Source organism: Bubalus kerabau, chromosome 22, assembly GCF_029407905.1.
Source record: "Bubalus kerabau isolate K-KA32 ecotype Philippines breed swamp buffalo chromosome 22, PCC_UOA_SB_1v2, whole genome shotgun sequence".
NCBI lineage: Eukaryota > Metazoa > Chordata > Mammalia > Artiodactyla > Bovidae > Bubalus > Bubalus kerabau.
The window spans coordinates 24,452,640-24,465,310 of record NC_073645.1 but is presented as its reverse complement, the minus strand read 5'-3'; the positions used below and the strand labels follow the sequence as shown (position 1 = coordinate 24,465,310).

Genomic DNA, 12,671 nt, shown 5'->3' with positions numbered 1-12,671 from the left:
GGGGGCAGCTTCAGAGGCTCTCTTTGGGAAAATGATACAACTGGTTCGAGGTTCCTCCACAATTTCTAGCAAAAGATTGTTCGGCTTCAGGACCCGAGATCAGTGCAACATGCAGGGAGACTGACGAAGGGGGGACCGTCTGCCGAGCACTGGCTGTGTGCCAGCAGGTGGGATGGGACTCTTCACCCAACAGTCCATTTCTACTCAGCGCTGGGCACAGAGCCACACTTAGCAGAGTTTACTGAACTGTGGCATGCAAGGGTAGAGAGACGGAGAGACCGCGGAAGGCGCAAGATGCAGAGTCAACAGCCTCATAGGCCGCTGCGGGGCGGGGGTGGGTGGGGTGGGGGGGCGGACAGGCCTTGGAACCCAGGAAAGGCCTCGCGTGATTCCTCGAAAACCTCGCGTATTTCTGGGCGGGAAGTCAAAAGGCGGACGCTGGGGCGCTTGTGGGTTTCGAAACTGGAAACTAGGGAGGGGATTTGTTGGATTTAACGGCCCAGGACCCAGATGATCAACGAAGCGGATCTGTGATCTGTGACGCAGGTTCCAGGCTCAGGTAGGCGTAGAGAACTGTATCCTCAGCTTGCGGCGCTAAAGCCGTTGCCCGGGAAATGGGGAGGAGGCGGAGCCAACCGAACTTGGACTGACAGGAGCCACAGCAGGGGCGGGACTCTGCTTCTAACTGGTTATGTTCCTCGCGAGGGGCGTGCTCGCTTATGACCAAGCGGCCGCAGGGGCGGGTTGGCTTGAGACTGACAAGCTTGACTGGGGAGGAAATGAGACTTGGTTTTAACAAGTAGGGCACCAGCCAGGGCGGGACTAGGATAGTCTGATTGGCATAAGTCCATAGGGCAGGAGCTAAAGCTAGCCCGAACCACCTGTCCTACGCAGACATTTTAGACACAGTCAGGGGAAGGACATGGTGAGGTGATTTGGGAGAACAGCACTGAAACATTTATATTCAGTTCAGTTCAGTCACTCTGTCGTGTCCAACTCTTTGAGACTCCATGGACTGCAGCACACCAGGCCTCCCTGTCCATCACCAACTCCCAGAATTTACTCAAACTCATGCCCATTGGGTCAGTGATGCCATCCAGCCATGTCATCCTCTGTCGTCCCCTTCGCCTCCCACCTTGCCTTCAATCTTTCCCAGCATCAGGGTCTTTTCAAATGAGTCAGCTCTTCGCATCAGGTGGCCAAAGTATTGGAGTTTCAGCTTCAACATCAGTCCTTCCAATGAATATTCAGGACTGATTTCTTTTAGGATGGACTGGTTGGATCTCCTTGCAGTCCAAGGAACTCGCAAGAGTCTTCTCCAACACCACAGTTAATAAGCATCAATTCTTTGACGCTCAGCTTTCTTTATAGTCCAACTCTCACATTCATATTTGACTACTGGAAAAACCATAGTCTTGATTAGATGGACCTATGTTGGCAAAGTAAAGTCTCTGCTTTTTAATATTCTGTCTAGGTTGTCATAACTTTTCTTCTAAGGAGTAAGCATCTTTCATGGCTGCAGTCACCATCTGCAGTGACTTTGGAGCCCCCCAAAATAAAGTCTGCCACTGTTTCCAACATATATATATATATTACCATATGTAAAATAGCCAGCAGGAGTTAGATATATGAGGCAGGGAACCCAAAGCCAGGGTTTTGTGACAACCTCAAGGGGTTGGGATAGGGAGGGAGGTGGGAGGGGAGTTCAAGAGGGAAGGGACATATGCATACCTAATGCTGATTCACATTGATGGGTAGCAAAACCCATAACAATACTGTGAAGTAATAATTCTCTAATTTAAAAAAAGAATTAAAGAAGAAGAAAAAAAGATGTTGGCCTCCACTGGAAATATATACATTAAAAAAAAAAAAAAAAAAAAAGATGTCGAACTCATTAGCCCCAGTGGCCAAGGAAAACAGCCCCTGGCTCCCTCCTTATAGCCAGGGTAAGCCAGGCCTCCAGATCCAAGTCATTTTTCCCCCTTAGAACATGGACCAGGAGAGAGGAAGAAGGCTGGGGAGGAAGGCCAAGGATGCTGATACAAGTTCCAAGAGAAGGTTCCTGGAGTCTGAGCACTGGGAGGAAGACAGGAGGCCCAAGAATGGGGCAGATTACTTTCCAGTGAGTAAAGTGCTATCTCTGCGCAAATGCTAGCTTCCAAAGAAAATTCCAAGCATGTGGAAGCAGTTTAGAAAGCATACCTCACTAGGATTTGCCCCTAAAGAACCTGTGAAGTTAACCTTAGCCAAACTTTTTTTCTTTTGAGAACCTGGTGTGAAACTAGGAATTTTGGTGGCAGAAAAGCCTTCCTACTAACTGGCCCACTGGTGCCCTGGCCAGTCTTCTCTCTAACATGGTTTAGTATTATTTGCGGAGTACAATAATTGTTACTAAATGTTCTTAATGATTTTGTTTTACAAATATTCCTGCACCTCACTTCCTAAGTAGATTTCTTTTGCCTAGATTTTCCAGTAAAGTGCAAGGCCTCTTTTCAAGGGGATTGCCAATGGCCAAAGCTATAACTATAGAAAGAGGTTTCAAGATTTGACCCAGGGTGCCAGCTGGGCTTGGTGGGAGACACTGTTCCCTGGCAGGATGCAATTGAAACTGGTTATCTAACTGTCATCCCATAGTTAATCAAGAATGGGAATCTTTGCTTATACTCCTTGTTATAAAACCCTCAAGCTTGGAAACTCTTCAGTGGCTTTGGTGAAAGGTCTGTCCATTTTTTTCTGTCCTGTAAACAAATTGGGCCAGGGAGGAGATGCCCTGGAATGTCAAAAGGACTAGAAGAACGACCTCAAGTTTAACTGGTGGGTGAGGAAAAAGCATAGCACAGGCTTCAGAGGCACTCAACTTGGCTTGAATCCTGATTCCACCACCAGATAGTTGTGTAGCTGTAAGCAATTTTCTTAATGTCTTAAATAAGTCTGTTTTCTTGCTATAGTGAAAGCGATAGCCGCTTAGTCATGTCCAGTTCTTTGCAACCCATGAACTGTCACCTGCCAGGGTCCTCTCGCCATGGAATTCTCCAGGCAAGAATATTGGAGTGGGTATCCATTCCCTTCCAGAGGATCTTCCCAACCCAGGGATTGAACCATGGGTTTCCTGCATTTTTCTTGCTATGAATGGACATAATATGTCTGGCCTCACAAGGGTGTTTGTGGAGCTCAAAAGACACAATGGACTTACAGCACTTAGTTTCATTAAGCCTGCCTGGCATGACTGGCAGGACTCAATTAGCAGTAGCTAGTGCCACTCCAGTGTTCTTGCCTGGAGAATCCCATGGATGGAGAAGCCTGGTGGGCTGCAGTCCATGGGGTCGCACAGAGTCGGACACGACTGAAACGACTTGGCAGCGGCAGCGGCGTCACCCCCTGCTGTCCATCAAGTAAACTACTTTCCACAAGGAATGAGTGAGCTCAGGCTGGGGTAATAGGTCACTTGAGGCTGTTGTGGGACTATTCAGTCCTAAAGATTCCTAAAGATTTCTCTTGACAACCTACTGTGAGAGCTTTAGGCTGGGGAAAAAAGGAGATGAGTGCGTAGAGGTGTGTGGCACCCTAACAACTTCTCTGATGGAGCTAGGCAGTCCTTAGCCCTCTAGCCTTCCTCTCTTAGAGATCACCACCCTATCCCATGCCAAATGCCTGAAGACAACCAAGAAGCCTGAGCTGATTTGTAAGTGTGCGATCAGCCCCTTCCCACCCCCGTCCCCCACCCCAGCTCCCCTCTCCTCCAAGGGAATAGGAGGTGGAGTCATCATCTACCTGCATCCTTCCTGCTTTAGTCCTCTGGGTGCTGATGGAAGATTGATTTTTCTAATCTCAGAGCGCCCTCTGCTGGCGTCTGAGGCTCCCTACAAATAGGGAGGGAAGAGACTAAGACTCGAATTTTGTAGGGAGAGAAGGCTCCCTACGGAAGACTGCAGAAAGGAGGCTCTTCCCTGGCACTCAGGACGTGGAATTGAGTGACAAAGAAGAAACAGACAGGTGTTCAGTTTACTGAGTAACAATGGCACCATAGCTTTTATTACTGGTGGCGGTTGGTTGCGGGAAGCAGGAAGGTGCTCTTAGAGGATCTCACTGGGGCCTTCACCCCACTTCAGCCAGAGATCACAGGAGTTGGAAGCAAGGTCCAACTCTTCACTCTGTGAATTCACCAGCACATATTCCATCCCCAAGCCCACCTCCCCTTTGGACCAGCCATTGACATCTGGGCCCTTCTGCCTCTTGGAGATGGGGGTGGGGGTGGGAGCAGAACCAGCCTTCAAGAAAGAGAAGGAACTAGGATCAGGATGCTGCGGAATGTCTAACAAGATCAGTGGAACACAAAATCCCCTGTCTTAAGATTGTACCCTCAGGCTTCGTTGCCCTGAGGCGTCTTACAGCCACTCAGACACCTGTGGAGTGTAAGCACCATTCCCACAGCTGCTTCCCTCTGTCAGAGGGTGCTGTGGGGGCTCTTAAAAAGGAATGCTTGCTATGCCTTCAAGGCTTTTTGGTTGTGGGAGGTGCTGGGATTGTAAGTTTAGCTCGAGGTTATGATGTCAGAGTGGACTGAGAACTCCTGGGATTGTGCCCTAAGTAGTGGGAGGCAGGGAGAATGGGAAGCCGGCAAGAGCAGTACAGGATGCTGACACTCCTTTGTTCTATAGAGGAGAGGAAATGACCCATTCCGGGATGTGGGGGATGGGACAAGCCCCCTGCCTCCCTTATCCCCACATGTCCTCCTCTGCCAGCTCAGTTCTCGAGTCAGCTTTGGGAGCCAGAAAGCAGAAATCTGAAGGATTCAGCCCAGTTTGGCCTGCTAAATGTCCTTCAATCTCTGTCGTGAGATCCTGGGGCTCCTATGTCCAGAAGGGGCAAGGTCCCATCAGAAATGACTTGGCTGGTGAAACTGTTTAGGCAAGAAAGCCCTGTACTCTGGCTGGCAGATAGCCAAGAAGGGAAGCCAGACATGAGGACATCCCAGGACAGCCTGTACACACACACGTTATCACTTATGTACATACACAGACGTATTAGCGTAGGAGAAAGGGATTATGTGACCCTGCCTTTTGAAATCAGAGGAGAGAAAAAGGCTTATGGGGGCACCTCTCAGCCTAATGGATCGCTGGTCTCAATGGCTGCTCCCCCATCAGGCCCTCCGCCCAGCACCAGGCAGATGGAAAGCAGCAAAGATGGCAAGGCTCCACTAAGCAGCAGCCCAAGGAGGCGAGGAAGGAGGCCACGGGCTGACCCTGCCTCAGAGCCCCTTGTTGTAGTAAACCACTTCGATGCTGGGGTTTTGCTCCTGAATCTGAGCTCTCAGCTCCGGCTCCAGCCTGCTCACGTGTATGGAGCTGTAACAGAAGAGCAGGCTGGCTGAGTGTCCCCTGAGCCCACCCCTCACGCTCAGGGACCACCATCCCTCATCCTCCCAGGCTGCAGAATCTTCTGCTCCGACTGCCAGAGGCCCAGATCACAGTCATTCCCTCACCCCCAGGATAAGGTGAATGTCCATCAGGCCCCTTCTTGGAACACACTGATGGGACCTAAGGTCAGCTGCTACCACAGGTGTGGAAAAGTGGAAGTGAAAGTGTTAGTCCCTCAGTTGTGTCCAACTCTTTGCGACCCTATGGACCTGTCCAAAGCCCCCAGCCAAGCCCAGGGACAGCACTTACCTTCTCTGGGGGAACAGGGCACAGCACAGGGGGGTGGCAAATACCAGGCTGAGGGAGAAGAGTGTTAGAGAGGTTTGTGAAGCGCTGATCTAAGAGTGTTCCCTCCCAGTCCCCCACCCCATCTCTGGAGACCCTACGGATGGAAACTGATTAAAGCCAATGATGACAGATGACAGTACGTTCTCGCTGAGGAAAGAGCCTCCAGAGCAGTGATCCGGAGCGCCATAGCCAGTGACAGAACCGGGAATTAAATGTGCATCAAACTCTGAGATGGCACCAAAAGGCTTATTTCCATGGTGGATGCGGGACCCCTTCGAATAGACTCTTGACCTTCAAGAACAAACCTCACCCCTTAACACACACTATGCTTTACAGATGTCCAAGACCCCTACCACCTGACTGTATGAATGAATGACATATACAAACATCTTAAAAGCAATAATACCCACCCACATTCATCACAGAAAGGACACTCGCACACACTCTAGCTGTCTTCCTGCATACTTACCAGAAACCCACCAGGCCCATCTGCAGTGGGGCCCCCAGCCAGGGGCGGCGCTACGGGGAGAGAGAGAATATAACAGTGTGTGTCCCCTGCCCCCCTCACCCGTAAACCCATACCACGGCGGCAGTTCTATCCCATCAGCTCTACCTTTAAGCCTCTGATATATGGCCCTTTTCTTTCCCCTAATCCCATAACAGCGATTGGCCGCCTTCCACTCCAGCCAGGCATGCTTGCCAACACCCTTCCTAGCACACCATCCTAACCCTTACCTCTCAGAATCACTTCCTACACTTCCTCCAGGAGCATTTCTCCAGGAAGCCTTCTCTAACCCTCCACTCCCTCCCTCCCATCTCACTGCATCAATCTGTCCATTTCCAAACACACCTCCTGCTCTGCACACCCTTCTTGATTTGCTCCAGCCATAGAGACCACCAATGTGTTGCTCCGTGTGTGTGTGTGTGTGTGTGTGTGTAGCTGGCACTCAATAAATATTTGTGAATAAAGGATTCATCAAATGAGTCAGAGCTCATATTGTAAACTACAGGATGTTCTGTCCTGTTTACACACGTGTGAGCCTGTGTGTGTGTGTGTGCATGTGTCTCAGTGCTTTTCACAGCTGACAGCACGAGCATGATACCAGGTGTGACTGTGATGGTCCCCCCCTTGTGTGTCTCTGGAGCGACACCAGCTTCCTTCAGGACAGAAACCCTTTCCATTCTTTCCTGCCCTTCTCCTCCTGCACCCTCAGTGCTCCTTCACTCCAGTTCAATTTAGTCTTGCTGAATGAATTAATGAAGAGGGAGGGGGAGCACAGCGGTGCAGACAGGTGGCAAGTCTTAGACTTAGGTCAGGCTGCAGAGGAGGTTGGGGACTGGTCACTTCTGCCCCCAGGCACCACTACTTCCAGGATGGGAAAGGAGAAGGTGACCTACCTTCAGGAAGTCTTTCTTCTCCAGGGTGTCCATGATCACCGGGGGAATAGCTGAGGGAAGAGCAGGGCAGGGAGGGAGGGAGTGAATGGAGTGAAAGTCAGGACCCTCAGGAAGGGGTGATTCCCCCTTAGCAGCTCCTCCCACTCTCCCCAGAATCTTACAGCACCCAGAATCCTCACACCCCCTGGATAATGGCATCCCTTCTCTTAGGGCCTCCCGTGCCCCACGGAGCCACTCCTGCCTCACCCATGGCAGGAATCGCCATGCAGATTCTTGATATCACCACCTGGAAGATTCCTTTCTTGGCTGCAGCCACGGAATGGCCAAGCCTCTGACCCTGTTCATTGGTCACTGGGATGCCCACCTGAAGCTCCCTGAGAAGGGAAAGGGGTGGGGATCAGATCACAGGCAGCTGGTCCCTGGGGTCCCTCAGACAGCCTAGATTCAAAGGCTGGTTCTCCAACCCCACCATCCCCCCAGCACCAGATGGAGACTAGGCCCGGCAGTTTGCATGGCCAGCTGGTATGCCTACAAGCACTCTGTGCATGCACACGCCAGAAGCAGGGGCCACTCACCTTTGCCTCATCAGGGGGATGTTGATGCAGTTGGCAGCTGCAACGGCTGCAAAGGGCACAAATCTGCCAACCAGTGGGGGAAGATGCTGGGGGAGGAAAGGTGTCACTGAGTGGCCCTAAGGGCCATGGGGTGGTGGGGAACTCTGAGGAGAGTCACCAGGAGTCTGTAGGTTGGGTGGAGGAGGGGAAAGGGAAGAAGGAGGTAAGCAAAGAGCGAATGGGGGGGCATTTACCTTGGTCAGGGATTTGAGTCCTAGGGCCGTGGCCACAGCCCCGGTGGTGGCACTCACATATGCCGTTCCCAGCTGCCTGTGGGTGGAAGAGCTAGGTGAGGTGGAAATGAACCACCCAGCATGTGGCTCTTTGCTCCAGGGACACGCCAAATCCTCAGTAACTGAGGTGTGGGAGGCTGGCCTCACTGCAGAGAAACGTCTCCCCTGCTCCAGTGTAGACCTGTCCGGAAGCCGCAATCCCTCCACTTGAAGAGGGTCCCCCAAAGCATACACAAGAAGACCTCGCACCATCAGTCAGGCCAGGAAAGCGAGCAGGGGACTGGCTGAGAGGAGGGCATTGAGCCACGGGCTGCACAGGCCCGGGGGGACAAGAGAGAGAAATGGAGGGCCGGGAGGAGAGCCCCTGGGGTGAGCTCTCACCCCACAGTGATGGGAGCGTCGCCACTGCGGTTGGAGTAGTTCACGACGGCATTGAAGGACTGATTCAGCCACTGCCAGAATACCACGGTTGGGGTCTTCCTGAGGGAACAAAGGTCCTTATTTCCACAGTGTCCCACATCCTTGGACACCGACAATAAAACCCCAAAGGTTATCCCCAAACCCTCAAGAGAGGCCCCGGTGATGACCCCAGAACCTGCTCTGATGACCTGTGCATGACCCTCCTTACACAAACACACCTGAGTTTTGAGAAATGGAAGAGATTCTAATACAAGCTCTCAGCCACCCACTATTTTCTGCCCAAACTGGCCCTGAGGACATGCCTAATCATCAGGTTACCCTCTAGCCTGAACAGAGTACCAGGGAGGAGAATGGGATAGGACAAGATAGAACAAGATAGGACCTGCCTGTAGAAGATGAGCATGCAGCCAGTGATGGTCATGTTCATGGGCACCTGGGCCGACATGCGGCCAATCAGGACCACCTTCTCTCCTGTGTCTGGATGGAAGGCAGAGTCGTACACGTACTTGGCCCTCCACAGCTGGTCCTCGGTGAGCCCTGGCGTTACCACGCCAGCCCTGCAGAAGTTGGGAAGGAGCTGACAGGCAATTCTAGGGGGCAGATCCACCCTCCCAAGCCCTGCCCACCCAGCTCAGGGGTGATCTGGACAGAGGACCAGACACTCTGGCTCCCAATCTCAGAACAAATGAGCTTTTTGTCTCTGGGGAAGAATCAAATCTTCCAGAAAGAGCGCTCCTATTTCTATTTCCCTTCTGGCCACACAAAGAAGGGTGCCCTTCTGTTTCTGTCTAATGCCAGGTCATGGGTCATGGTGGTTTCCAATGGGTCAAAAATGGCTGGGGTGCTCTGAGGGTTTTTCCTCCTGGAAACAAGGAGGCTGCCCTCCTAATTTCTTGGGACTCAACTTTGAGCCCCTCCATCCTTGCAGAGGGTGGCCCAGCAGAGGGACAGGTCCTGTAGAGGGTTTGTGAAGCATAGAACAGCCCCCTACCTATAAATATCAACACCACCTCCTCTACCCAAACACCCTGAAATCCTTTGGGCTGAAGTTCTGTGTCTTAGTTGTCAGTGATTCCGACAGATAGAGTCAAGGAGTGAGGGGGTGGAGGAGTAGAACAGGGTCATGCTCAAGTGAGGGGAGATAGGTACAACAAGTACTGTATGAATAGCAGGGAATGAATCCCTGGGTCAGATGGGGTCAGGGGTCACCTGTAGTTCTGCACGATGTTCCGGGAAGCTTCCAGCTGTGCCCCAGACAGCAGCAGATTTCGGGGGTCCGTCACGGTGAAGAAGTGCCGTGCTCTGCCTAGGAAAGTGCTTTGGTCCCAGCGAGGTTCCTGGATATTGATATCTAAGGGCAACTCACCCATTTTCTGCAGGGCAGGGACCAAAGTCAGGGGACTCCAAGAAAGGGGTCCAAGGGCTCCACATGGGGGAGACTTCGGTGGTGCTGCCCTGGTCCCTGGGCCTATTGCCAATCCTTCTGGAGCTCAAGGTAACTCCAGATAGGTAAGCAAGTGGGGGAGGAGCTGCTCTCTAGGCAATGTTCCAGCCCAGGGACCTACAGCCACTGGAGGAGGGGACAGGAGAAAACAGGGCCAGGAAAGCAGATGTCCTTGTGCTCTGGCCTGCTGCAGATTTTCATGAGTGAGGATTTACACGTGTGTGGTTGACGCATGAGCGACAACTAATCCCATGCAGCTACTCTTGTGCTCTGTATGCACAAAAATGCAGATTATATGCATCACGCATCCACATTCATGTCAGCTTTAGGCCCCAGTTGCTTTGAGATCTACATACAAACACCCGAGGCTGTTTGGAAAAATGGCATAAGCTGTACCACACTCCAGGCCCTAAATGGAGGAGAGCAAGGGCTCAACAGCTCCAGGGCTTACCTATTCTGGTCTCAAACAGGGGACTGATGCCAGCCAGCCAGTATGCTCGCAGGCATCCACAAGTTCCCTCTCCAGACCCATCTCCCTCATCCACACTGAACTGCCCAACCCACACTGAATTGCCCAAAGTTCTCCTTGTTCCCCAGGTGGGCAGGGCTGGCATGGACACCCACTCACCTCTTCCTGAGCCACCTGCCTCTAAAGGAGCAGGATTCAGTAAGTGACCCCTTCACTCGGCATAGAGAGGAAAGCCTGAAGCAGCCATCTGGCCACGTTGGGCAAAATCCTACAAAATGACTAATCCTCTCCAACCACACTTCCTCACAGGCAGACACGCCCTCCCCTCTTGCACACTCACATTCACATACCCACACACAGAGACACCAGCATACTCGCCCTGTACAGACCTGGAGGCAGGGTGGACACACTCTGCACACCAAGACCGTTACTTACTTACTTACTTACTTACACACACACGCACAGCCTACATCCATCAGCTGCAGACACTTGAACGTGTGACCACACAGAGCCCCACCCTAACATTCCCTCCCTAACCAACCTCCCCTGTGCCCCATGAGCCGAAGATACTGAATCCTATAGGACAGGGGCAGCTTCCCTTTCTGACTCCCAGCCCTCAACCCTCTACTCCCCTGACCCCCGAGCCCCACCCGGCACAGCGAGCACTCACGCTTCCCTAGGTTCCTGGGCTCCGCTGTTCTGCAGCCCGCAAACTCGCCTTCCTCTCCGCGCTTCCCCCGCCTCCCCGCCCCCGCCTTCACATCCATCACGCGAAACGTCACGCGTGACGCTCACCGGCTTGCGAGGCGGGGGCTCCGCCCGACGAGGCCAGGGATTGGCAGGGCCTGGGGGCGATGAGTGTCATTAAGGGCGACGCCCCCAGCCCTGGCTGCCGAGACCCAGCCCTCCACAGCCTCCCAGAGCCAATCCGGGCTCGGGAATCAGTTCTGGCCGCGTCCCCAGCGCGAGAGAGGAGGGGAGGAGCTGCCCCGTTTACTTGCATTCCCTTGGCTGGCCTCGGGAGGCACCCGGCCTCTGCCCAAGGGGTCTAGGTGCCCCCGGAGAAGGCAGGAGGCGCGGAGGGGCATCCTCTGACGGTGCGCCCAGAGGGACTCGTGTTACCTCCAGGCTTGTTTACTTGATGGCTACCTTGGCCGTGGCCTTTGCCTACTTGGTCCCCTGGGCTCCTACCCCGGTTGCCATGAGGTCCTCTCGCAGCATCTGGACACTCTTACCCCATCACAGATCAGTTCTGCTCGCGCCTGTGTCCTTTCAGTGCCCGCACCTTTCCTCCTCTGTGTCTTCTATCCTCCCCTCTGTAACTTCTAGCTCCGCTGGGTCCCCAGTTTCCTTATGACTCCAGTCCCTATCCCTGCATCACAGACCCTGGCCCCTGGACCTGTCCCGGAGGTGAAGGGGCAGAGAGCTCAAGGTACCTCTGTCTGCATCAAGCAAGTGGATGAGACATTCTTCTTACTTCTGGTGGCCCGAAACCAGCTTCCCTGCTATGCGTCCTTTCCAGAACTGGAAGGCCAGAGAGACACTTTCTGACATAGAAGGAGGATCTATGTGAAGGCAACGTTCAAACACACACACACACACCCCTCAGTCATCATACAGAACATCCATGCCGCAAACTGAGGCTCCAGCTCGAGCTCCTGCCCACTGCAGGCTCACGCCTCTCTCTGCCCAAGTGACATTCCCTCGCTGAGGCCTCAGGGGTGACCGCAGAGAGGTGGCAATTCCATGAGCCCTAGTAAGTAGCTGGTTCGGCCTGGAAAGGACGCGGTTCTAGGCTCGCCTGCACCGAACCGGTAGCGGGAGCCGGGCGAGCCGAGATCCAGGCTTTAAGTTCATAGTGCAAGATGGAGTATCAGAACTCGAACTGGAGCGGGTAGAACCCACCGGCCCCAGCCCAGTTTACAGACGGCAGCCCCAGGCACCCAGGAGTGGTGGTGGGAGGGAGTGACTGGCGGCCTTCCCAGCCAATGGGAGCCCGAGGCTGAGCGGGCCAGCCCTATTCCTGCAGACTTGGCGGGGCGTGGGCGGGGATTCCCGGACCGCTGCTCTCTTTTCGCGCCTGCAGGCGGGCGAGGCCGGCGGCTGCTGCACGCGCGAGCAGGTGAGGGGGGACGGAAAGGGTAGAGCCCGGGGGTGGGCTGCTGCGTTCTGGATTCTGGAACTGCTATGCGGGATTTGGCCCGAGGTTTTGCGTGGGATGTTGTGGGTGGGATTCTCAGCAGCAGGTCCCGTCCCCAAGTCTGGGAGAGGTTCATGCACCTCTTTAGACCCAAGAGAAGGGGGAAGAGAGGAGACTGCAGCCTGGGGCTTGGAGATCTCTGGGGCCCTTGGCTGCAGCTGTCCCAGGTTCTGAAGTCCCTGGAGGCC

General features: G+C 53.5%; 1 protein-coding gene across 4 annotated transcripts; it reads right to left on the bottom strand.

The window, feature by feature from the left end:
* Positions 1–590: 590 nt before the first annotated feature.
* On the bottom strand, positions 591–11,063 carry SFXN3 (sideroflexin 3). Of its 4 annotated transcripts, none has more exons than XM_055559885.1 (11): positions 10,954–11,063; positions 9,580–9,743; positions 8,753–8,927; positions 8,332–8,426; positions 7,912–7,987; positions 7,679–7,764; positions 7,350–7,477; positions 7,104–7,153; positions 6,175–6,224; positions 5,667–5,714; positions 591–768 (listed from the first exon to the last, which is right to left on the bottom strand). In XM_055559885.1, the coding sequence occupies exons 2-11, from the start codon at positions 9,738–9,740 to the stop codon at positions 690–692; spliced, it is 948 nt and encodes a 315-aa protein (XP_055415860.1). In that variant the 5' UTR covers positions 9,741–9,743; positions 10,954–11,063; the 3' UTR covers positions 591–689. The 4 variants fall into 4 exon arrangements, with proteins under 4 accessions (XP_055415860.1, XP_055415861.1, XP_055415858.1 ...); XM_055559884.1 differs by lacking the exon at positions 591–768 and adding an exon at positions 5,105–5,345; XM_055559886.1 differs by lacking the exon at positions 7,350–7,477 and having other exon boundaries at positions 649–768.
* Between the last annotated feature and the right edge of the window lie 1,608 nt (positions 11,064–12,671).

Excerpts from the sequence above, each read along its gene's own strand:
- SFXN3 (XM_055559883.1), bottom strand. The coding sequence starts at position 9,740 with ATGGGTGAGTTGCCCTTAGATATCAATATCCAGGAACCTCGCTGGGAC. Across the intron at positions 7,765-7,911 it reads GACTCAAATCCCTGACCAAG|CATCTTCCCCCACTGGTTGG; the intron begins GTAAATGCCCCC and ends TTCCTCCCCCAG. Across the intron at positions 7,154-7,678 it reads ATCCCCCTGATGAGGCAAAG|CTATTCCCCCGGTGATCATG; the intron begins GTGAGTGGCCCC and ends CTCTTCCCTCAG.